A 26691-nucleotide genomic window follows, 5' to 3' on the forward strand; every position below is an offset into this window, starting at 1 on the left:
CTCACCCACCACCCTCTGAGTGAAAAACTTACCCCTGACATCTCCTCTGTACCTACCCCAGCACCTTAAACCTGTGTCCTCTCGTAGCAACCATTTCAGCCCTTGGAAATAGCCTCTGAGAGTCTACCCTATCCAGACCTCTCAACATCTTGTAAACCTCTATCAGGTCACCTCTCATCCTTCGTGTCTCCAGGGAGAAGAGACCAAGCTCCCTCAACCTATCCTCATAAGGCATGCCCCCCAATCCAGGCAACATCCTTGTAAATCTCCTCTGCACCCTTTCAATGGCTTCAACATCTTTCCTGTAATGAGGTGACCAGAACTGCGCGCAGTACTCCAAGTGGGGTCTAACCAAACCTTGCCAAACTTTCCCTGTTCAGCAGAACTGAAAGCTTTTTTAATCCTTCATGTGCCGATTCCATGAACAGCCCAAGACATTACGATGCATGGGTAACATTAACCCACAGTCATTCCTATATCAGCAGAGTCAATCTGTAACAACTTTATTCATTCATAGGATGTGGGTGCCGCTGGCTAGGCCCGCATTTATTGTCCATCCCTAATTGCCCCTTGAGAAAGTGATAGTGAGCCTTGAACACAATTGTGTAGCTTGTGAGACATTTCAGAGGATAGTTAAGAGTCAACCACATTGTGTCTGGATTCACATGTAGGTCAGACCCGGTAAAGACAGCAAATTCATTTCCTCAAAGGACATTAGTGAACAAATGGGTTTCCACGACAATCTGATAGCTTCATGGTGACCATTACTGTTTCTAGCTTTCTGTTCCAGATTTCTTTCATTTATTGAATTGGAATTCCCCAGCAGTCGAGAGATTTGAACTCATGTTTCCGGATCATTGGTCCAGGATCTGGATTGCTAATCCAGTAAAATAACAGCTGTTCCTCTGTACCTGCCAAACAAAACTACTTACTAACTGCAAAACTTAGTGCTTAAACATGAGCGTAGAAATAGTTAGCGGGTATGAATAGTTGTAAACAGGGCCACCGAGCAATTTAACTTAAAATGAATAACAGAGGATCCAAGACCAGCACAGTGCAGCACTGTTATTTAACACTAACTAAATTACTGACTTTTAGATCAGTGTCTGAAACTTATACAATTAATTCATTTAATTTATCATTCACTCCTCAAGTTAATATCATTAGAAAGCTCGTCTATTGGATGGAATAAAGTCCATGTGCTGCTGGTTAGCAATGTTAGAGTCACACAGTGCAGAAGAGTCCCTTTGGCCCATCAAGTCTGCACTCACACATTAGAAACACCTGACCTCCCATCTAACCCCACTTACCAGCACTTGGCCCATAGCCTTAAATGTTATGATGTGCCAAGTGCTCATCCAGGCACTTTTTAAAGGATGTGTAGCAACCCGCCTCCACCACCCTCCCAGGCAGCACATTCCAGGCCATCACCACCCTCCGGGTAAAAAGGTTTTTCCTCACATCCCCCCCCGAACCTCACTTTGAACCTATGTTCCCTCGTCACTGACCCTTCAACTCAAGGGAAATAGCTGCTTCTTATCCACTCTGTCCAGTCCTCTCATAATCATGTACACCTCGATCAGGTCGCCCCTCAGTCTTCTCTGCCCCAGAGAAAACAGCCCAAGCCTACCCAACCTCTCTTCATAACTTAAATGCTCCATCCCAGGCAGCATCCTGGTGAATCTCCTCTGCACCCCCTCCAGTGCGACCACATCCTTCCTATAATGTGGTGACCAGAACTGCACACAGTGCTCTAGCTGTGGCCTCACCAAAGTTCTATACAACTCCAACATGACTTTCCCTGCTTGTGTAATCTATACCTCGATTGATAAAGACAAGTCTCCCTATGCCATTTTCACCACCCTGCTAACATACCCTTCTGTCTTCAGAGATCTATGGACAAACACACCAAGGTCTCTTTGTTCCTCAAAGTTTCCTCGTGTCATGCCATTCATTGACACTACTGTCAAATTACTCCTTCTAAAGTGTGTCACCTCAGTTTTCAGGGTTAAATTCCATCTGCCACTTATCTGCCCATTTGATCATCCTATCTATATCTTCTTGTAGCTCAAGACACTCAGCCTCATTGTTAACCACCTGGCCAATCTTAGTGTCATCCACAAATTTACTAATCCTAACCCCAAATAGTCATCCATGTTGTTTATATAAATGACAAATAATTGGGGACCCTGTGGTATGCCTCTGGACAGTGGCTTAAAGTCAGTAAAGCAACTTTCTGTCATCACATCCTGTCTCCGATAACTGAGCCAATTTTGAATCCACTTTATCAAATTACCCTGTACCCCATGTGCATTTGCCGCCTTCACAAGTCTCCCATGTGGGACCTTGTCAAAGGTTTTGCTGAAATCCATATCAACTACATCAACTGCACTATCCTCCCCTACACACCTAGTCACCTCCTCAAAAAATTCAATCAAATTTGTTAAGCATGACCTCCCTCTGTCAAAGTCGTGCTGACATCAAGGCTTGCCTCGCCAAGCGGAGGTAGATGCTCCCCTTCAGAAATTTCTCCAATATTTCCAGACCACTGACATGAGACTCACTGGTCTGTAGTTCCCTGGTTTATCTCGACAACCCTTCTTAAATAGCAGGGCCAATTAGCTGTTCTCCAGTTGCCTGGCATCTCATCCGTGGCCAGAGAGGAATTAAAAATTTGTGTCAGAGCCCCTGCAATTTCCTCCCTTGCCTCCCACAGCAGCCTAGGGCACAATTCATCCGGACCTGGAGATTTGTCCACTTTGAAGCCTGCTAACACCTCCAAAACCTTGTCCTCCCTGTGTCAATTTGCTCAAGAACCTCGCAGTCTCTCTCCCTGAGTTCCATACCTTCATCCTCATTCCCTTGGGTGAAGAGGTTTCCAGAGCTTATCTTACTGTTGAGTTGATCTTCCTCCCTGGGACAGCAATGCTAGTTTCTGGAACAATAAACTGATGACCCACTTCAGTGGTGGAGTTCTGGCTGAATCTGCCTTTCTCACAGATGATGGTATCTGAGCTTGCTAACTTCACTCTTGGCTTCCTTAACCTCAGCCAACTTGTACATTTAAGGGATACACTTATCTCTGCTAGTAACTGGTTACTGTAGCCATACAGTCTAATTTACATAACTTTATTCTGGGTCCTGAATTTACTTTGTACTTGTGAAGGTTCCCTTTTTACATAATCGTGGTGAAGGTTGTTTGAGAGGAAGCTAGAGAAAATCTGCAAAGTAAACAGAGTATCTAAAGATGTGCAGGTTAGGTGGGTTGGCCATGCTAAATTGCCCCTTAGTGTCCAAAGATGTGCAGGTTAGGTGGGTTGGCCATGCTAAATTGCCCCTTAGTGTCCAAAGATGTGCAGGTTAGGTGGATTGGCTATGCTAAATTGCCCCTTAGTGTCCAAAGATGTGCAGGTTAGGTGGGTTGGCCATGCTAAATTGCCCCTTAGTGTCCAAAGATGTGCAGGTTAGGTGGATTGGCCATGCTAAATTGCCCTTTGGTGTCCAAGGGGGATAGGATGCTCTTTTGGAGAATCAGTGCAGACTCGATGGGCCAAATGGCCTGCTCCTGTACTATAGGGATTCTGCGGATTCTAAGAACATCTGTCGAGAGGTGTTCCAAGCACCATGTTATATCCCTTAAATTCCAAGGGACCTCTTTCCATTCAGTTGACCACTCTGAGTGACACGTGTCAAGAATGTTCACCTCTTTTGGTGTCGATCATGTCCAACAGTCATGTAAAAGAAGTTCCAAGAACAAAGAACAATACAGCACAGGAACAGGCCCTTCGGCCCTCCAAGCCCGTGCCGCTCCCTGGTCCAAACTAGACCATTCTTTTGTACCCCTCCATTCCCACTCCATTCATATGGCTGACTAGATAAGTCTTAAATGTTCCCAGTGTGTCCGCCTCCACCACCTTGCCTGGCAGCGCATTCCAGGCCCCCACCACCCTCTGTGTAAAATACGTCCTTCTGATATCCGTGTTAAACCTCCCCCCCCTTCACCTTGAACCTATGACCCCTCGTGAACGTCACCACCGACCTGGGGAAAAGCTTCCCACCGTTCACCCTATCTATGCCTTTCATAATTTTATACACCTCTATTAAGTCTCCCCTCATCCTCCGTCTTTCTAGGGAGAACAACCCCAGTTTACCCAATCTCTCCTCATAACTAAGCCCCTCCATACCAGGTAACATCCTGGTAAACCTCCTCTGTACTCTCTCCAAAGCCTCCACGTCCTTCTGGTAGTGTGGTGACCAGAACTGGACGCAGTATTCCAGATGCGGCCGAACCAACGTTCTATACATCTGCAACATCAGACCCCAACTTTTATACTCTATGCCCCGTCCTATAAAGGCAAGCATGCCATATGCCTTCTTCACCACCTTCTCCACCTGTGACGTCACTTTCAAGGATCTGTGGACTTGCACACCCAGGTCCCTCTGCGTATCTACACCCTTTATGGTTCTGCCATTTATCATATAGCTCCTCCCTACATTATTTCTACCAAAATGCATCACTTCGCATTTATCAGAATTGAACTCCATCTGCCATTTCTTTGCCCAAATTTCCAGCCTATCTATATCCTTCTGTAGTTTCTGACAATGCTCCTCACTATCTGCAAGTCCTGCCAATTTTGTGTCGTCCGCAAATTTACTGATCACCCCAGTTACACCTTCTTCCAGATCATTTATATAAATCACAAACAGCAGAGGTCCCAATACAGAGCCCTGCGGAACACCACTAGTCACAGGCCTCCAGCCGGAAAAAGACCCTTCCACTACCACCCTCTGTCTTCTGTGACCAAGCCAGTTCTCCACCCATCTAGCCACCTCCCCCTTTATCCCATGAGATCCAACCTTTTTCCCTGAATGAATGAGAGATGGTTGCTTAGGCAGATCGAGTTTGACTTTTGCTCCCTTAAATTCTCAGTCTTTTAATAAAGGGTCCTATATAGGACCAAATACGGTCTGATTATGATGTCCTGTTAGTGAGGCTATTCTGAATACAGTATTCAGCTAGCGTTTTGGCATTGGTAAGGAATGTTTTACTTGTGATTTTAATTTACTTCAATTTCAAAGCATTAAGTTTAACCTACCAATTCCATTTTTGGAGGCATCCTTTAAGCTAAAACCTCATTTTGAGAACATATTTCAGGAAATGTACAGGGTATTTCCCTAACAACCAACTGAAAACCTGGATGATATTTCCTTGCTTGTGAAAAGTATTGAAAAGTATTGTTTCTTGCGTGCTGGACAAAGCATACCGTACATAGAGAAGGAAATGAGAGAGTGCAGAATGTAGTGTTACAGTCATAACTAGAGTGTAGAGAAAGATCAACTTAGTGCAAGGTAGGTCCATTCAAAAGTCTGACAGCAGCAGAGAAGAAGCTGTTCTTGAGTCAGTTGGTACATGACCTCAGCCTTTTGTATCTTTTTCCTGACGGAAGAAGGTGGAAGAGAGTATCATTGTACAGCAGCACTTTCATACAAGCTGACACTTGCTGTTGAAGTATAATTTATTTATTCACGAAGCTGCGAAACACTGCTTCAAATACCCACCTTGTCCAAGCATTTTGGAGAACAAAAGGGCAAAATCTCAATCGATTCGATGATACTTTTTGTCTGCACAATCTTGTATTTGAAATATGTTTCAATTATGAAATGAATCATTAAATAAGTTGTGCTATAAAAATATGTAAAATTGGCCAAAACTTTGTGGCTGGTTTTAGTTCCATACTGAAACTCAAATTTATACATATTTATACATATGAGGAGAGAATAAACGGTTTGGGCGTATACTCATAGAATCCCTACAATGCAAAAGGAGGCCATTCGACCCATCGAGTCTGCACCAACAACAGTCCCACCCAGGCCCTATTCCCCTAACCTTTCATATTTACCCTGTTAATCCCCCTGACACCAGGGTCAATTTAGCATGGCCAATCAACCTAACCTGCACATCTTTGGACTGTGGGAGGAAACCCACGCAGACATGGAGAGAACGTGCAGACTCTGCACAGACAGTGACCCAAGCCGGGAATTGAACCCGGGTCCCTGGTGCTGTGAGGCAGTAGTGCTAACCACTGTGTCGCCGGACTTGCTGGAGTTTAGAAGGATGAGAGGGGATCTGATCGAGGTATATAAAATTTTAAAAGCGATTGATAAAGTAAATGTAGACCAAATGTTTCCTCTTGAGGGGCAATCTAGAACAAGAGGTCACAGGTATAGGTTGAGAGGCGGTAGATTTAAAACTGAGATGAGGAGGAACTACTTCTCGCAGAGGGTGGTGAATTTGTGGAACTCGCTGCCCCATAGCGCGGTGTGGTCTGAATCATTGAATAGTTTCAAGAAGGAGATAGATATATTTCTGATTTTAAAAAGGGGTTAAATGGGTATGGGGAACAGGTGGGGAGGTGGATTTGAGACCAGGGAGATATCAGCCATGATCTGATTGAATGCCTCCTTCTGCTCCTAATTCCTATGTATATGTGCTAAACGTAACTTACACAAGGAGCAGAAAGTCTTTACATTTATCAGGATTCTGATGGAACGTTTTTAGGAGCAGCAATCTAAGGCTGGAGCTGGGAAGTTTTCACGCTTTGCTAATACTTCGTTAAGCAGCAACATAATTGCAAATAATTTGTATGTGACAATATTAGCACTGAGGCCAAGTATGTTGTATCATGATGTTGGAATTTCTCCTGTGTTGTGTCACCCTAGTTATGATACATGGATCCCAGCCAGTGAAATTGAGGCAGCGGTCGAGGACCCTCCACCTACTGAGCGACCCCGGAAGGTTTGCAGATTTATAGTTCCTGATATGTTAAAATGTATATATTTATAACATTTCTTGAGTGAGAATTCAAAAGCTGTGGCAGAGATGTTTCCCATTTATTGCTGTGTCTGAATGAAATTTTGAACCATTTTGGATATTTAATAACAAATGATCATGGAAACTTGAGTATGGGTCAAAGCAGTTTATTTGGCTGTTTTGAGCCGTGTTCAAAATATAGAAAGGCCTGGTTTATTTAATCAATGTAAACTGCTGTTATAATAACACTGGGCTTTCTGAGTTCCTCCACCATAGCCCTGAGTCACCAAGAGTCACTACAGCCCCTTACCCACCCCTCCCAGGGCCCAAAAACCCCATCAGCCTCTGTAACCCTCTCCCCTGGTCCGAAGGTGATGGTATTCCGATTAACATGGCCGGTGTTGTCTTTGTTGGAGGTAGATATCACAGAGCTGGTAGGTCCCGTTGAGATCAGCTTGGTCTATTACTACTCTGCATCCTGCGTTGGTTGGAATCTTCCAAAATTCCCTAGATTCGGATTGGAAAACCCCAAATGTTACACCTCTATTCAAGAGACAGAAGTTAGGAAACTACAAGCCAGTAAGCCTAACATCTGCCATTGGGTAAAGGCGAGAATCCATTATTCAGGAGTTTAGGGTGGGGCATTCAGAAAATCAGAATGCAATCAAGCACAGTCAACATTGTTTCATAGAGTCATAGAGGTTTACAGCATGGAAACAGGCCCTTCGGCCCAACTTGTCCATGCCGCCCTTATTTTTTTTTAAACCCCTAAGCTAATCCCAATTGCCTGCATTTGGCCCATATCCCTCTATACCCATCGTACCCATGTAACTATCTAAATGCTTTTTAAAAGATAAAATTGTACCCGCCTCTACTACTAACTCTGGCAGCTTGTTCCAGACACTCACCATCCCCTGTGTGAAAAACTTGCCCCTCTGGACACTTTTGTATCTCTCCCCTCTCTCCTTAAACCTATGCCCTCTAGTTTTAGACTCCTCTACCTTTGGGAAAAGATATTGACTATCTACCTTGTCTATGCCCCTCATTATTTTATAGACCTCTATAAGGTCACCCCTCGGCCTCCTACGCTCCAGAGAAAAAAGTCCCAGTCTGTCCAGCCTCTCCTTATAACTCAATCCATCAAGTCCCGGTAACATCCTAGTAAATCTCTTCTGCACTCTTTCTAGTTTAATAATATCCTTTCTATATTAGGGTGACCAGAATTGCACACAGTATTCCAAGTGTGGCCTTACCAATGTCTTGTACAACTTCAAAAAGACGTCCCAACTCCTGTATTCAATGTTCTGACCGATGAAACCAAGCATGCCGAATGCCTTCTTCACCACGCTGTCCACCTGTGACTCCACTTTCAAGGAGCTATGAACATGTACCCCTAGATCTCTTTGTTCTGTAACTCTCCCCAACGCCCTACCATTAACTGAGTAAGTCCTGCCCTGGTTCAATCTACCAAAATGCATCACCTCGCATTTGTCTAAATTAAACTCCATCTGCCATTCGTCAGCCCACTGGCCCAATTGATCAAGATCCCGTTGCAATTGGAGATAACTTTCTTCACTATCCACTATGCCACCAATCTTGGTGTCATCTGCAAACTTACTAACCATGCCCCCTATATTCTCATCCAAATCATTAATATAAATAACAAATAACAGTGGGCACAGCACTGATCCCTGAGGCTCACTGCTGGTCACAGGACTCCAGTTTGAAAAGCAACTCTCTACAACCACCCTCTGGCTTCTGTCAAGAAGCCAATTTTGTATCCATTTAGATATCTTGCCCTGGATCCTGTGAGATTTAACTTTATGCAACAACCTACCATGCGGTACCTTGTCAAAGGCCTTACTAAAGTCCATGTAGACAACATCAACATCAAGTTTCATGAGAGAGAAATCATGTTTGCAAATATATTAGAGTCCTTCGAGGGTGGATAAAGGGAAACCAGTAGTAGTAGCATATTTGGATTTCCAAAAGTCATTTGATAAGGTGCCACATGAGTGCTCATTGCACAAGATAAGAGCTTCTGGTGTTGGGGATACTATGAATAGAGGATTGGCCAACTAACCGGAAACAGAGTTGGGATCAATTTCAAGGTTCACAAACTGTAACTAGTGGAGTGCCACAGGGATTAGTGCTGGGGCCTCAACTATTTTCGATGAAAGGGCTGGCTTTATTGTAGCCAAATTTGCTGATGATACAAAGATTAGTAGGAAAAAATGTTGTGGGCAGAATACAGAGAGTCTGCAAAGGAACGTAGATAGGATATGTGAGTGGGCAAATATTTGGCAGATGGAGTATAATATGGGAAAATGTGAGGTTGTCCCCTTTGTCAGAAGAATAGAAAAGCAGAATATTATTTATACAGAGAGAGATTGCAGAATGCTGAGGTACAGGGGGACCTGGGCGTCCTGGTACATGAATCACAAAGTTAGCATGCAGGTACAGCAAGTGATTAGGATCTCATTGTTGGCCTTTGTTGCAAGGGGAATAGAATATAAAAGTAGGGAACTCTTATTACAACTGTACAGGGTATTGGTGAGACCACACCTAGAGTACTGTGGACAGTTTTGGTTTCCTACTTAAGGAAGGATAGACTTGCATTGTAAGTAATTCAGAGATTCCTCGGGGTGAAGGGGTTGTCTTGCATGGAAATTCTTACATAGACAGGACCTATGTTCATTGGAGTTTGGAAAAATGGGAGGTGATCTATTGAAACATGTAAGATTGAGGGGGCTTGACAGGGTGGATGCTGAGAGGATGTTCTCGTTTTGGGTGCTTCTGGAACCCAGGAGCTAAGTTTCAGAATAAGTGATCTCATTTAAAATATAGGAGGAATTTCTTCCCCCAGAGGATCGTCAGTCTTTGGAATTCTCTTCCTCAGAGAGCAATGGAGGCTGAGTCATTGAATATGTTCAAGACTGAGTTTGACAGATTGTTGATGTTATGGGAGTAGGCAGGAAAAAAGTGGAGTTCAGGTCTCAACTCGATCAACCATGCTTGAATTGAATGACAGAGCAGGCTCGGAGGCCTACTCCTGCTCCAATTTCTTTTGACCTTATAAATGCCAGTGTGCCTGGTGTGGATATTGAATCGAGTAATGGGGGTATTGGTAAATGAATGGTGCGGAGTTTCTCGAGTGTTCCATCCCTCTAACCCTCAGACATCTGTACTCTTGAGGATTCTGGACTCCTCCACATTTTAATCAGTCCACCATTGCTGGCCATGCCTTCAGCTGCCTCAGCCCTAAGCTTTTGACATCCTTCCCTTAACCTTTTCCGCCTCTATTTTCCTCCTCAAAGATGCTTCTTAAAATCTACCCTTTTAAGTTAAAGTTTATTTATTAGTGTCACAAGTAGATTTACATTAACACTGCAGTGAAGTTACTGTGAAAATCCCCTCATCGCCTATTCGGGATGCACTGAGGGAGAATTTAGCATGGCCAATGCACCTAACCAGCATGTCTTTTGGACTGTGAGAGGAAACTGGAGCACCCGGAGGAAACCCACGCAGACACAGGGAGAACGTGCAGACTCCACACAGACAGTGACCCAGGTCTGGGAATTGAACCCAGGTCCCTGGCGCTGCAAGGCAGCAGTGCTAACCAGCGTGCCACCCATTTTGATCAAAGGTATTGGAGTGTCTTGAGGAAGTTTTATTATTAAAGGTGTGATATAAATTATTGTTGTTGCACCTCGGCACTTTGGGATTATTCCATCAACGTCCTGACTTAAGCTTTGCACATGGTGGCATGACTTAAGGTTCAGATGAATTGCTTGTAGCTGATCCAGTTCAGCTTCAGGTCAGTGGTGACCCCTTATGTATTGATGGTGGGGGACGACTTGTTTAAGTTCCCAGTAGTCCACCTGGGCTGTCACCTCTTCAAAGAGGTTGAGGCAAACTCTTACCCTGCCCTTGGAATCTATTCTGATCATTGTCAATCGGGTTATTTTAAGAACATAGAACATAGAACAGTACAGCACGGAACAGGCCCTTCGGCCCACGATGTTGTGCCGAGCTTTATCTGAAACCAAGATCAAGCTATCCCACTCCCTATCATCCTGGAGTGCTCCATGTGCCTATCCAATAACCGCTTAAATGTTCCTAAAGCGTCTGACTCCACTATCACTGCAGGCAGTCCATTCCACACCCCAACCACTCTCTGAGTAAAGAACCTACCTCGGACATCCTTCGTATATCTCCCACCACGAACCCTATAGTTATGCCCCCTTGTAATAGCTCCATCCACCCGAGGAAATAGTCTTTGAACGTTCACTCTATCTATCCCCTTCATCATTTTATAAACCTCTATTAAGTCCCCCCTCAACCTCCTCCGCTCCAGAGAAAACAACCCTAGCTCCCTCAACCTTTCCTCATAAGACCTACCCTCCAAACCAGGCAGCGTCCTGGTAAATCTCCTTTGCACTCTTTCCAGCGCTTCCACATCCTTCTTATAGTGAGGTGACCAGAACTGCACACAATATTCCAAATGTGGTCTCACCAAGGTCCTGTACAGTTGCAGCATAACCCCACGGCTCTTAAACTCCAACCCCCTGTTAATAAAAGCTAACACACTATAGGCCGCCTTCACGGCTCTATCCACTTGAGTGGCAACCTTCAGAGATCTGTGGATATGGACCCCAAGATCTCTCTGTTCCTCCACAGTCTTCAGAACCCTACCTTTGACCCTGTAATCCACATTTAAATTTGTCCTACCAAAATAAATCACCTCACATTTATCAGGGTTAAACTCCATCTGCCATTTTTCAGCCCAGCTTTGCATCCTATCTATGTCTCTTTGCAGTCTACAACAGCCCTCCACCTCATCCACGACTCCACTAATCTTGGTGTCATCAGCAAATTTACTGATCCACCCTTCAGCCCCCTCCTCTAAGTCATTAATAAAAATCACAAATAGCAGAGGACCAAGCACTGATCCCTGTGGCACTCCGCTAGCAACCTGCTTCCAGTCCGAAAATTTTCCATCCACCACCACCCTCTGTCTTCGATCAGATAGCCAGTGACCTATCCAATCGGCCAACTTTCCCTCTATCTATCCCACACCTCCTCACTTTCATCATAAGCCGACCATGGGGGACCTTATCAAACGCCTTACTAAAATCCATGTATATGACATCAACTGCCCTACCTTCATCAACACACTTAGTTACCTCCTCAAAAAATTCTATCAAATTTGTGAGGCACGACTTGCCCTTCACGAATCCGTGCTGACTATCCCGGATTAATCCGCATCTTTCTAAATGGTCGTAAATCCCATCCCTAAGGACCTTTTCCATCAACTTACCAACCACCGAAGTAAGACTAACTGGCCTATAATTACCAGGGTCATTTCTATTCCCTTTCCTAAACAGAGGAACAACATTCGCCATTCTCCAGTCCTCTGGCACCATCCCCGTGGACAGTGAGGACGCAAAGATCAAAGCCAAAGGCTCTGCAATCTCATCCCTTGCCTCCCAAAGAATCCTAAGATATATTTCATCAGGCCCAGGGGACTTATCGACCTTCAGTTTATTCAAAACTGCTAGTACATCCTCCCTCCGAATACAGATATACAAATCAATAAAAGTAGTGACACAGGTTAATATGGTCATAAAGGAAACAAAGCACTTGATTTCCAGAATAGAATTGAAAAGCACAAAAGTTATGTTAAACTGGTATCGAACCAGAACCCCTCTATATTATGAAAAAGGACAAAGAGACACTGGAGTGCAAAAGGAGAATTACGAAAATGATACCAGAATTGAGAGGTTATAGAAATCATAGAAACCCTACAGTGCAGAAGGAGGCCATTCGGCCCATCGAGTCTGCACTGACCACAAGCCCACCCAGGCCCTATTCCTGGAACCCCACATATTTTACCCTGCTCATCTCCCTGACACTAAGGGGCAATTTACTATGGCCAATCAACCTAACCCTTTGGACTGTCTTTGGAGTGTGGGAGGAGACCGGAGCACCCGGAGGAAACCCACGCAGATCTAGGGAGAACGTGCAAACTCCACACAGACAGTGACCCAGGCTGGGAATTGAACCCGGGTCCCTGGCGCTGTGAGGCAGCAGTGCTAACCACTATGCCACCGTGCCACCCAGTATTGGGAAAGATTGAAAAGACTGTGAGGTCACCTGATATTAGTCTTCTAAGATGAGGAAAAGGTTTGATAAGATTGACATCGAGAAGATACTTACACTTGTGGGCGAGTCCAGAACTGGGATCCATCAATATAACATAACCATTAATACAATGAATCAGAAATTCAGGAGAAACATCTTCACCTGGAGAATGATGAGTGTGGAACTCTCTGTCACAGGGATAAGTTAATAAATAATATAGATGCATTTAAGGGAAAGCTCAATAAGCCATGAAGGAGAGGGAGAAAGGAAGAGAAGGATTTGGTGATCAGATTAGATAAAGAATGGTGGGAGGAGGTTCAGCTGGAGTATGAACTGCAGCATGCCCATTTTGGGCCAAATACTCTGTTTGTGCTGGGAATAGTAATATTCCATCACCTCCCTTTCTCCTTATTGACTACTGTTTCTTGCTGGTTGGTTGAAGAGGTGAAATAATGCAGCAAAGAAATGTTTGCATTTAACTAAAAAAGATAATGGAAGCATTCCAGCATTCATCTGCTCTTAAACCCTGTGGACTGATTTTCAAGACTAACTAAATTTCCTGGAGTTCTGAAGAAGAATCATATTAGACTCAAAATGTTAACTGTGTTTCTCTTTCCACAGATACTGCTGAGTTTATCCAGCACTTTCTGTTTTTGTTTCAGGTTTCCAGCATCTGCAGTCATTTGCTTTTCATTTAACTGAACTTCTGTTTGTTGAAAGGTCCATGCGAAGTGGATAATGGACACCGATACCTTTAATGAATGGATGAACGAGGAAGACTATGAGGTGAATGATGACCGGGCACCTGTCGTTCGACGAAAAAGAATTTCTGCCAAAACATTAACAGAAGAGGTAATTTCTACTGTTTTCCAATTTACCTCTTTCGTGACTTGAGGTGAGTTTCGTCAGTGTTGTGTTTGACTCAGTCTTGATTTTTCTAAAGATTGTTGGTGATTATGTTTAAATGTGAACTTGCAATGTACTTTAATAAAAATAGATGGAAGCTTTCAAGACAGGGATTCACTATGGTTTATTATTTCAGTATTTAAAACAAGATCATTTGACTTTGGGTAAATGTGTGCCAAATCAAAACTTGAAGAATCAAATATAGGGATGGCACAGTGGTTAGCACTGCTGCCTCATAGTACCAGGGACCCGGGTTCGATTCCCGGCTGGGTGACTGTCCTGTGTGGAGTTTGCACATTCTCCTCGTGTCTGCGTGGGTTTCCTCCATGTGCTCTGGTTTCCTCCCACAGTCCAAAAGATGTGCTGGTTAGGTGCATTGACCATGCTAAATTCTCCCTCAGTGTACCTGAGTGTGGCGACTAGGGGATTTTCACAGTAACTTCATTGCAGTGTTAATGTAAGCCTACCTGTGACACTAATCAAAATAAAATAAAAAATAATAGGATCCTTTCCTGTTCAGGTTCAAGTTCAGTCGTTCAAATCTTTCTTCAGTTGCTTCCAATGTTCAGCATCCAGCAGCCCTAAAATGTTTACTTTTGTAACTATTTCTGGATTTGGTTCTACCGTACCGATTAGTTGGTATCCTTTCACTGACTAGCATCTATTATTTGAGGATTGTTTCTTGTCTGGAAACACACAAAATTCAAGTCTATTTCTTCGTGTCACAAGTAGGCTGCAATGAAGTTACTGTGAAAATTCCCTAGTCGCCATGCTCCAGCAACTGTTCGGGTACACTGGGGGAGAATTTAGCACGGCTAATGCACCTAACCAGCACGTCTTTCAGACTGTGGGTGGAAACCCACAAAGACACGGGGAGAACGTGCAGACTCCGCACAGACAGCAACCCAAGCCGGGAATCGAACCTGGGTCCCTGGCGTTGTGAGGCAGCACAGGGCACTGCTAACCACTGTGCCACCAGAATTATTTGTGATTTGGTGCTTTCAGTGGGAATGAGGTTTCGCTGGTTGTGTGAAAGGTGAATGACCCTCAAACTTTTCTTCAAAGGTACACAGCCCTGACTCAGATCGGAGAGATAAGAAGGGAAGCAGTCACAAAAAAAGAAAACGTTCCCCTTCTCCTTCTCCAACACCCGACTCCAAGAAAAAGAACACCAAGAAAGGGTGAGGCACTTCCCTTATCTGGGGAAATTACTGCTTGCTTTAAAATTGGAAAGGTTGACAGGCCTTGTTTGCCTCCTGTGTGAATTTCTTCTGCAAAAAGGTATGCCAACATTCATTACCAAGCTGCTGGCCTGGACTTGACCCTCTGAACGAAAGTGAACCGATCTATTTTTCATCAAATCTATCAGACACGTTAACAGTCTTATACCACTCAAATTTCATCAGGATGTGAAACACTTTAAAAAATCATTGGTATGTGGCCATTGTACATATGCGTTGGCACTGTGACCAACTCTTTAAAGATTGCAATTGGAAGGCTGAGTTAAATCACCAACTTTGGGATTGGGAAGATTGAGGAAGTTGAAAGGAGCATTGTTGATCCGGTGTGAAATTTGAGTGCTGAAAAGAGATGAGCCCTTCCAACTTTATAACGAGAGCGCATTACTGTCCTTGTATACCCTGCCCTGTTCTTAAAGCTGGCAACAAGCAAAAAGTGGTATCCATAGAATTAGTATTTGAGATGATGGCATTGTGCGAATCACCAATTTTTGTGATACGCGGCCTGAACAGGCTTCTGGTCCCAGAAAGCCCTCTTCAAAACAAGAATCGTGATGTTTCTGGGCAAAGTGTAAAGAGCAATTAGTGTGTTGCTGGAGTAGTCCTATGTTCAGGTTATTAATGCACTGAAATAACCAAAAGCCTCAAGACACATCTGGCACACTTCCAAGTATCATATATGCAAAGTGTACATCGCATTCTCCATCACACATCCTTGATTGGCTCAAATCTATTTGTGACAAGCAACAAATGATTATGAATTGAATAATGTTGGCTGCCTGAAATATTAGTGAAGAAATCATAAAAGTAGCAATGGCGAGTTAGTAAATAGTTACCGATAAACAAGCAGCAAGGAGGAAAAGGGGAGCTCATTAAATTGCTCAAGGTACTTGGGGGAGGGGGGGATCCTTTTGGCCGCCATCTTGCTTTGCCAGTAAAATAAGGTTTCTAACACGCACAAAAACTTGGACAGTTCCCAAGCAAAACCGTAAACTTAGGATTCTCCATCTTCTTGGAAATTAGTCCAATAACTTTATTCTCAGAGGCACACCCATGCGTGGCGGCCTGGGGCTTGGTTTGCCTGCATTCTTGGAGGTTGCTTTGTACAATTGGACTATTATTTTTTTGGTATCGTCACATGTACAGCCTTCATGCTCTGTAAAGAAAATGGAGAATTCTCAGCCTGTTTTTATTGTATTTACTAAGTCACTGCAAACCTCAAAATGCAAGTTTAATGACCTTTTATAATCTTGTGGCAGATTTCCAGTGGTGTTACCATGTCAGTGAATGCACAAATGTTATGCCGATTGAATTATCAGGCCCACTGATTTACCACATCCCGCTAGCTCTTTCTGCTTCACGCACATGCATGCAAGCTCGCTTTATTGTTTCTCTCTCTCATGCTTTCTTTCCCCCCACCCTACTAATTCTGCATCTATACCTCTGCTGCTTCTTTCTTGCTATCTCTTTTTGTGTTCTTTGTTTCTCTCTATTTCTGCCTCACAGTCAGTCTCTCTCTCTCTCTCTATGCCACTTGCTCTCTATGCCACTTGCTCCCTCTGCTCCCCACTTTCTGTTTTTCTCTGATGTTGTCAGTATCTGTTCCCTCTCTTTAAGTCTTTTTTATTCATCCTCTGCCCTATTTCCTCTATCCAAGAATTGATGTATTGACCAGAAAAGTGAAGCGGGGGGGGACCTTCAGTGGAGAGAAATAAATTTATTCTCTTGGCTTTGTAAGGCACTTTCACAAAATAAACCAAGCGTGATGTTAATTTGGAAAAATGTTTTCATTGTGTTCCAAACCTTATTTTAGAAATTTCAGTTGCTGTGTAAGAAATGGCGGACAAAAGACGTTGCAATTTTTATTTGAACAATTTGATCGGTAGCCTTCCCCTCTGAGAATTGAATCTGAGTGAAGAAACGTGAATGTCACACAAATACCTGGAGGAAGTTTGCATGAGGCAGAATACATTTGTTTTGTCACTCAGTCAACTGGAAGAAGCTTGGATCATGAGTTATAAATTGTTTGGTATAAGTTTATAATGAATACATTGGGTGGTAGAAATGAACCCATCAGAAAAGCAATAGGTGTGAAACTGGAGTGTGTGATGGTGAAGGGTATTACAGGAGGCATGCAAAAGTCTTAGTATACAGATGCGCCTACCGTTGCATTACTCTGGGTGAATCAGTGGTTTTATATGACCAAAAGTGTTATGCCAAATGGTATTATTGGGGACGTCGATTTGAAAGCATTGGGGGAGCCCTGGAAAGGCAGCCTGACATTTAAGTTTATCTATTAGTGTCATAAATAGGCTTACATTAACAGTGCATTGATGTTACTGTGAAAATCCCCCTAGTTGTCACACTCCGGTGCCTGTTCGGGTACACGGAGGGAGAATTTAGCATGGCCAATGCACCTAACCAGCACATCTTTCGGACTGTGGGAGGAAACCGGAGTCATAGAGGTTTACAGCATGGAAACAGGCCCTTCGGTCCAACTTGTCCATGCCACCCAGTTTTTACCATTAAGCTAGTCCCAGTTGCCTGCGTTTGGCCCATATCCCTCTATACCCATCTTATCCATGTAATTATCTAAACACTTTTTAAAAGATAAAATTGTATCCACCTCTACTACTACCTCTGGCAGCTTGTTCCAGACACTCACCACCCTCGGTGTAAAAAAAATTGCTCCTCTGAACACTTTTGTATCTCTCCCCTCTCACCTTAAACCAATGCCCTCTAGTTTTAAATTGCCCTATCTTTGGGAAACAATGTGGACTGTCTAGCTGATCTATGCCCCTCATTATTTTATAGAGCTCTAAAAGAGTCATGGAGTCATAGAGGTTTACAGCATGGAAACAGGCCCATTCGGCCCAACTTGTCAATGCCGCCCATTTTTTTTAAACCCCTAAACTAATCCCAATTGCCCGCATTTGGCCCATATCCCTCTATACCCATCGTACCCATGTAACTATCTAAATGCTTTTTAAAAGATAAAATTGTACCCGCCTCTACTACTATCTCTGGCAGCTTGTTCCAAACACTCACCACCCTCTGTGTGAAAAAATTGCCCCTCCGGACACTCTTGTATCTTTCCCCTCTCGCCTTAAACCTATGCCCTCTAGTTTTAGACTCCCCTACCTTTGGGAAAAGATATTGACTACCTTGTCTATGCCCCTCATTATTTTATAGACCTCTATAAGATCACCCCTCAGCTTCCTACGCTCCAGAGAAAAAAGTCCCAGTCTATCCAGCCTCTCCTTATAACTCAATCCATCAAGTCCCGGTAGCATCCTAGTAAATCTTTTCTGCACTCTTCCTAGTTTAATAATATCCTTTCTATAATAGGGTGACCAGAATTGCGTACAGTATTCCAAGTGTGGCCTTACCAATGTCTTGTAAACTTTAACAAGATGTCACAACTCCTGTATTCAGTTCTACAAGATCCCCCTAAGCCTCCTACGCTCCAAAGAAAAAAGTCCCAGTCTATCCAGCTTTCCTTATAACTCAAACTGTCAAGGCACACCGCTGGTCACAGGCCTCCAGTTTGAAAAACAACCCTCTACAACCACCCTCTGTCTTCTGTCATCAAGCCAATTTGTATCCAATTGGCTACCTTACCCTAGACTTAACCTAATGCTACCGTGCGGTACCTTGTCAAAGGCCTTGCTAAAGTCCATGTAGAAAACATCAACTGCACTGCCCTCATCTCCCTCCTTGATTACCCCTTCAAAAACCTCAATCAAATTTGTGAGACATGATTTTCCACTGAAAAAGCCATGCTGACTGTCCCTAATCAGTCCTTGCCTCTCTAAATGCCTGTAGATCCTGTCTCTCAGAATACCTTCTAACAACTTACCCACACAGATGTGAGGCTCACCGGCCTGTAGTTCTCAGGCATTTCCCTGCAGCCCTTCTGAAACAAAGGCACAACATTTGCCACCCTCCAATCTTCAGGCACCTCACCCGTGACTATCGATGATTCAAATATCTCTGCTAGGGGACTCGCAAATTCCTCCCGAGCCTCCCACAATGTCCTGGGATACACTTCATCAGGTCCCGGGGATTTATCTACCTTGATGCGCTTTAAGACTTCCAGAACCACCACCTCTGTAATATGTACTCTCCTCAAGATATCACTATTTATTTCCCCAATTTCCTTAACAGTAAATACTGATGAGAAATATTCATTTAGGAACTCGCCCATCTCTTATGGATCCACACATAGATGACCTTGTTGATCCTTAAGAGGCCCTATTATCTCCCTAGTTACTCTCTTGCCCTTTATGTATTTGTAGAAGCTCTTTGGATTCTCCTTTGTCTTATTTGCCAAAACACCTGGAGGAAACCCACGCAGACATGGGGAGAATGTGCAGACTCCGCACAGACAGCCAAGCTGGGAATTGAACCCGGGTCCCTGGCGCTGTGAGGCAGCAATGCTAGCCACTGTGCCACCATGCTGCTGCTGAGATTGGCTTCCAGGGCAGACCAGGAGGAGGCAATTGCCTACATTTCAAAGAACTGGAGATAGAGGCTGAGCCTCTAGGCAGGTAAAAGGAGAGAAAATGTAACGACAGCAACAAGCAGCAGGACGACCAGAGGAGTGGATATGTTGTAAATAGCTGGCAGAGCTATGAGCATGGGTAAAGGGAAAATATTTGTTTCAACAGCTGTGTAAGATGTCTTTATTAAAGAACTGGGCACTAGCATTTTCTTGAGCTGGGGGCTGGGCGACCAGAAGAGTATTTCTTCAGTGACAGGGCAAGTGGGCAAGCTTTTAGGCAGGCAGAGTCGGAACCACTTTTTCTTTATAATTTTAGAACCAAAGTGACAGCAGTAACACAAATATAACTTGAAGAAATCAGCTTATTTCCAGCCTGCATAGGAGAACAGAAGTGAAAGCACATTTGATTAGTATGAGATTGAAGCGGCAGAGAAGATGTGAGGTGCAGCAGTGTCACCCAGTGGTAGGAGGCCAGCAATTAAAGCATCACCATTGTTAGCCCAAGCTCTTCCCATCGTGAAGGCTCATAGCTATGATGCAGACGGTCAGGTGAAATGCTGTCAACTGTGAGCTCTGTGAAAGTTGCAGTAAATATAAACTTTGGACCTCGCAGCTGTTGTATTTCAAAAAAATGTATTTGGAAAGCTGGTTATTTCCTGCATTTTTAAACCTTCAGAACCCCTTCAAGGGCAGAAACGGAGGATTTTACGTTGCCTTTAATAATATGCAGGATTAGATCACTTCACTAAAGGAAGAACACAACAGTCGCCTTCAAACTACAGGCCAAGATCTCGCCCTGTTCCAAGCTTTGCCAGCTATTTCCAACTATCTCCTCCTGTGGTAGTCCAGCTGCTTCTCTGTGCCATTACACACCTGAGTAACTAAACAGCGGAACTGTGCCCGCAGACGCGGAGTTACACCACAGCAGATCAAGTAGTAGTTTAAAAAAAACACTTTTTGTGTTTGGGTGATTTCCTGAAGCAGTCCAAAAAATGTAAACATCAGGACAAATTTAGCTGGCAGGGAAATTCCAAATGGGAATCTCACCCTCTATCTTTCTCTCCCTTCATCACACACACTTTCCCCTTGATCCCTTTATCTCTTCCTCTTTTTCTCTCCTTACCCTCTCTCCCCTCCCATTCCTCTTCCTCCATCCCTCCTTTATCTCTCACCCTCCAATTTCCCATCTATTTATCCCTACTGCCCCCCTCACCTCTTCCTCTCTCCCCTTTGCCTTCTCTTCCTCTCTCTCCATTCTCCATCCTCAAATTTTGCCCTCCCCCTCTCTCTTTTTCCTCCCACTCTCTTCCCTCTTCTCCATGCTCTCCCTTCTAGCACAATTAAACTAGCCACAGTCATCTCCTCTATTTTCCTTTTCCTCTTATCCCTTGCCCTGCCCTACACTGGGGCTATCTCTGAGAACATGATCTCACCTTCCCTCTGTTCCGTTTGCTATCTTATTTCATGTATCGATTGAGGGCCTCAAAATGCATTCAGCAGATATCATTTACCCCAAAATGACAGATTGGATTATCAGCTTCATCAGCCTTTTCCAAATGGACCGTAGCTTGGAATCTCGGTGATGTACTCTTGCTGTTCTTTCCATCTTTATCTGTCTCCATTGTATGTGTTGCTGCTTTCTGCCTCCCCCCAACATTCTTCCTTGCCTCATACCTGATGCGACTGCCTGTACGAACATTCCTATTCACTTCATCTCTCAAATCCACTTATATCTTTTTACCTGCCATGACCCCTCTGTTTCACATCTCTTGCGAGTCCCTCTACCTGTTTCACCAGTGCCATTTCTGTACTTCCCTTGTCCCTCATATAGTCCTTACTTCTCGCGTCTCTTCTCCTTCTCTGCATTCTCTTGGCCCACCCACCTATTCCGCACTCCCTCTAGTTGTTTTCTTTCTCCAGCATTGGTTTGTCTCCGACTAAGCACATGCTAGCCACTCACTGATTCTTTAAGCAAGCCTCTTGACCCCACTATCCAGTGCTACAGCTCATGAGTAGTAGATTCATCTCCCAACTGTTCCCAGTCTGAATCCCTCAACTCTGAAAACACTGTTTACCCCATTCATTTCTTCCCTTGTCTGCCCTATCAAAGGCGTGAAACTCGAAAATGGCACCCTTTTCCATTACCGCCTCCCTTCTCTTAGGCCAATGCATACACATCCAATTCAAATTTCTAAGAAATTTCTAACAATTCTGATTTTTAAAAAAACACCGTGTATTCAAAGGTTTGAGGACTTTCAGTTGAGAAAATAAAGAGAAACTGTTTCCAGTGCAGAGGGGTCAGTAAGCAGGGGACACATTTGAGGCACAACTGCAAAAAGCTGCAGATGCTGGAAATCTAAAATAAAAACAGGAAGTACTGGAAAAGCTTAGCAGGTCAGGCAGCATCTGTGGAGGGGGAAACTGAGTTAACGTTTCAGGTCACCTAAAACATGAACACTCCACAGATGCTGGCTGGCACATTTAAGGACCAGAGGAAAGATATTTTTATTCCCAGTTAGTTATGAAAGTCCAAAGTCCAAAGATGTGCGGGCAGGTTGATTGGCCATTCTAAATTGCCCCTTTGTGTCCCGGGATGCATAGGTTAGAGGGATTAGTGGGTAAATATGTAGGGATTTGGGGATAGGGCCTGGGTGGGATTGTGGTTGGTGCAGACTCGATGGGCCAAATGGCCTCTTTCTGCACTGTAGGATTCTATGATTTTTCATTTTGGAATGCACTGCCTGAAGGGTGGTGGAAACAGATTCAGTAGTCATTCTCAAAGGGGAATCGGATCAGCGCTTGAAGGGGAATGTTTTGTCGGGTTATGTGGAAAGCACGGGGGAGTGGGATTAAAACTGGCACAGGCACAATGGGACAAATGGTCTCTTTTTGTGCTTTATGATTCTCCCATAAAACTGGCTCTTTGTTCGTAGGAATGTTGCAAGAACTGCTCTCCAGATAGCCTGCCTTCTTTCTCGATAGAGCTTGAGTTGTAATTTCTGCTTGGCCCGAGTGCCAGGAATTTTCAGCTAGTGTACATTGTGGGAGTTGAAGTGTTCACCCATCTCATATCCAGAGCGTTGAAGTCAGGAGGACACCTACAAAGAGCAATGAGGGTGGTGGCGGTTTCACATTTTGTTTGCGCTCTGCAGTTTATATCGCTGTATAATATTGTATTTGCACATAGTTGCCGTCAGCTTCTTTCCATTAGAAATTCCTGTATGACAGTGGGAACCGTTTATGTGGAAACTTGTCACACTGTCATTACACCTTCCATCCGCCCACCACCAGTGGTAACATTACTGACATGAGGCACTTTCTATCATCTGTATTGACATAGAAACTTAGAATGGAAATATAACAATAATGGTCAAATGAGTTACCTTGAAATCAAGTAAGTTTGCACATTCCGGTCCAAGTATCTACCGCCCCCACCATCCTTGCTTCGGCTGACTACACTTGGTCTAGACTGCCCATGTACAACACTGTGGGAAATCAGTGAGTTAAGAGATCATTCTGAGCTCGCGTTGTTTAAGTGAATGTTTTTTTTGGGATCACTGAGGGTGACTAATGTCAGCAGGGTCAGATGGACAGATCCACATGGTTTCTGGATGCTGACCTTGACCATTGTAGCCACAGCCAGGCAGGTTTGCAAATGACCGTCTGTTCAGGCGCTGGTCCCTGAAGACTCCACGTTGGCAAAACCATCCTGGGCAATATTACACCAAACAGTTAGTCAGGATCTGCAGATCTACTTCTGGAAATAAAGGGGAGAAAAATAGTCTTCACTACTGGGGCGAAGATTAGGAATAATTTGCAACATAACTAACTGGGAATAAATAAAAGAGATGTTGGGAAGGGACAAACAAAAGATGGCTGGCATTTAAACAAGTTTTGTAAAGTGGTATGGAAGTAGTGTTACAGATATGTCTGAGGGATCTCACTTTCGGCAACAATGAGATGTGTAACATTTTGACCTTGACCAATATTGCTCCAATAAATTTGATCTATTACAAAGATGTAGGGATATGCAGCCAAGCCATTTTAACTATCAGATCCCACAGTCCAGGTTCCAGACTATCTATGACAAGAGAGCCTCCACCACATCATCTTAAATTGAATAGTTTTTGCGTTTGGTAAAAGCCAAAGGCACAAGTTAGTTGCTTGATTGTGGCTAGTGGATTACAGGAGCTTTAGCACAGAAGCGGCTCAGTGATCTCTGAATCTCAACCTATTCAAACTGGAGGAATAGGAATATTAGGAAAGGCTGCAGTATGCGCTGCACTTCCATTCTTCAGTGCAGCCTCCACACAAGAAAAAACTGGAGTTTGATTAGGTTGTTGCCTGGCACACAGGCACAATACCTGATGTTGGCGATCAATGATAACTTGAGCTCTGGCTCCTGTACATCTTTTCACGCCCCTTGATCATTCTGACAGTTTGTTTTTCCCAGCTTGCATTGCTGTTCGATTAAAACAAGGTTTCAGTCTCTCTTTGCCAGTAGGTTAGTTTCATTTTCTCAGTTTACATGCTTCGTTCTATTTCAAAAACAGCCATTCTCCATTTTCCTTCTTTTTCAGGTTTATTAGGGTGTCAGCACCGGCCTACGAACCTCTAGAGCAAGTAGCAGGTGCCCTAATTACACTGGGGAATGAATCAAATCTAAGCTGCTCATTTGTTCACAGGATCCACTCTCAGCAGTGATGTTTGTAGGTCGTGTGGCAGCAATCTTTAACAAATCACAGGCGGTAATAAGGCTGTTGTAAAGCAGAAAGAACAAACAATTTCACTGAGGAATACCATTGGAATTTTTAACATTCAGGGCAGATCAGAATCCCACCCACACCCCCGCTACCTGGGCTGTTGTTTGCTTGATACAGTTGTTGACAGTGACACATGCGATATTGGCTGCACTAAAACAAACAACCTGCCTTTGCAGTTGGGGCAGGAGATCAACATCAACCTCGCCAAAGGCTTTAATTACTACGAAAATTGTAGTCATTCATTTAAGATCTCGCCAAGTGTGGAAGATGTGCGCAAAATTGACTGAACAGGGTTGGTTTCTCAATTGCACCTTGCAATATAAGCAGTCGCTAAAGCGGACCGTTGTCTCTTCCTCAGTTTTATCACTGCCCCGTCACTGAGCATCAGATACAGGCCGTCGTGCTGCAGCAGTAAGCATCAGTTCAGGTCTTGAACTCAGGCGCAATGTGTGGTTTTTAGTCTGTCACTTTGGGAAATGGGTGGCTTCATTCCAGAGGTACACCCTCAAGGTTTGCTCGCTAATCCAGTCAGAGCATTGTTGGTGCTGTCTGCTGGGGTTGGCAAGTGGTAACTATTCCACCCCAAGCAGGAGACAATAGACTTCTGATTCAAATATTGGATAGCTCCTGGAAACGTAGTTCCCACATGGTACAGTAGACTGAAATATTCCACATTTGGCATAGGAAAGCTGAGCATTCGGTCACATCCACATTCTGGATGGTAGCTTTTTCTTAGCAAATACATTTTTTTTCCTCTCTTGCACATGAACTCTTGCCTCTTTCCATTCCTCTTTTACTCTTTCTCTCTCTCTACACCCTCTATTTCCCTTCCCCCCTCTAGTTAAAACAATTTTCTTCATTCAAGGAAGCGAGGCCAACACTGGCAGCTACAATATCAAATGAACAACCTGCCACTTTCAGAAACAGTCGCTTTTTTGGGAGGTCAGTTGTCACAAATTGCCAAAATAATTGCTTAAATTCAGGGCTATTATCCTTGCTACAAACCTGGCTAATGGTACAGTCATTGCAGACTTTAACTGCTCTTATATTACCGCTTAAGAGTTGTTTTGTTTCCGATGCGCATAAATAAAATAAATGCTCCTGCAACTGCTTTGACAATTTCTCATGCATTACAAAATATCTCAACACTTAACGATGGAAACATATCATTGTCGCACAAACATGGAACTCCAAAAGTCATGGGGAGGGGAGGCAAGCTGAAAAAAAAAGCAAATGCCAAGACAGGTGCCAAGCTCCAGGCTCCTGAGAGCGGGTAGCCTTGTGGACTGTTTCCAAGAGCAGCTGGGAAATTTTCTGGGTAAGTTTAAAGATATTTTTTGGTATCAATTTCTTTATTTTTTGTTTGTTATTTCCCAAGCCATAGATGTATACTGTGACCCTTGGGTTATTGGGAAGCAAGATGGCGACCAAACACATGTTTAAAAATCTCTTTGATTGCATTTGATCTCCTTGCTCGTTGTGCTTCTGGTAGCTGTTGACTGCTGGTTCTGATCTTGTTGCTTTTGTAACTGCTGACCGCTTGCTCATTTGCAGGTTAGTTTCCACCGCCATTGAATCAATTTTAATGAATATGTGATATTTCAACTAGTCCAATGCTAATGTGACTTACACTTTGCATGTGTGATGCTTCAATTTATAAGGATGCACACTGGAGGCAGCACTTTGGGTCGTGAGAACGTGAGACCAAAAAATGACTCATACCCTCAATAATTTATTTCCCACCATGAAATTCAGGGAGAACCATGGGCGACCTTCTTAACAGAAGTGTTTTCTAGGAAAATGAGGATGGGGAATGTTACAAATTACAAATAAGGACTTCACGAATAAGCTGAACACTGAAAGGACACACGCCCAACCTAGCTATATTACACCCGAGCGTACTTATGAAAATGGTTAGAGTACCCAAGCATTGCAGAAGGGCAGCGGTAACACCGATGTATAATAGACAGAGCGGTCAGTGGATCAGAATTATTTCAAACAAGCACAGTAAAAGACAGACCAATGTGGAGCATCATGAGTGTGGAGGAAATGTCAGCAAAACTGAGTGGAGATTGCTGCTTAATGCTTATTTACAACATGCACTCACTTGCCAGTACCTTTAATGTATACCCTAACCCCTCCTGTACTGTTAATCACTATACTGTAACCCATACTGTTAATATTTCCCAAATCCAGTGTTAACCTTTTCCTTACTTCTGTTTTTATTGACCCAACGGCTGAAGGCACTGGATACTGCAAAGACTATGGGCCATGACAGTATTCTGGCAATAGTACTGAAGACTTGTGCTCCAGAACTTGCTGCAT

At 43.8% G+C, this 26691-nt stretch overlaps 1 protein-coding gene across 6 annotated transcripts in view; it reads left to right on the forward strand.

Moving 5' to 3' along the window:
* The window catches only part of smarcc2 (SWI/SNF related BAF chromatin remodeling complex subunit C2), a 305878-nt gene that overhangs the window by 62724 nt on the left and 216463 nt on the right, over window positions 1–26691 (forward strand). For all 6 annotated transcript variants that reach the window (XM_078208999.1, XM_078209004.1, XM_078209000.1 and 3 more), the window contains exons 8-10: window positions 6721–6796; window positions 13676–13807; window positions 14927–15042. In XM_078208999.1, coding sequence (XP_078065125.1) covers window positions 6721–6796; window positions 13676–13807; window positions 14927–15042 — 324 coding nt within the window. The remainder of the gene's footprint in view (window positions 1–6720; window positions 6797–13675; window positions 13808–14926; window positions 15043–26691) is intronic.

The sequence above is a fragment of the Mustelus asterias genome (assembly GCF_964213995.1).
Source record: "Mustelus asterias chromosome X unlocalized genomic scaffold, sMusAst1.hap1.1 SUPER_X_unloc_5, whole genome shotgun sequence".
Lineage (NCBI taxonomy): Eukaryota > Metazoa > Chordata > Chondrichthyes > Carcharhiniformes > Triakidae > Mustelus > Mustelus asterias.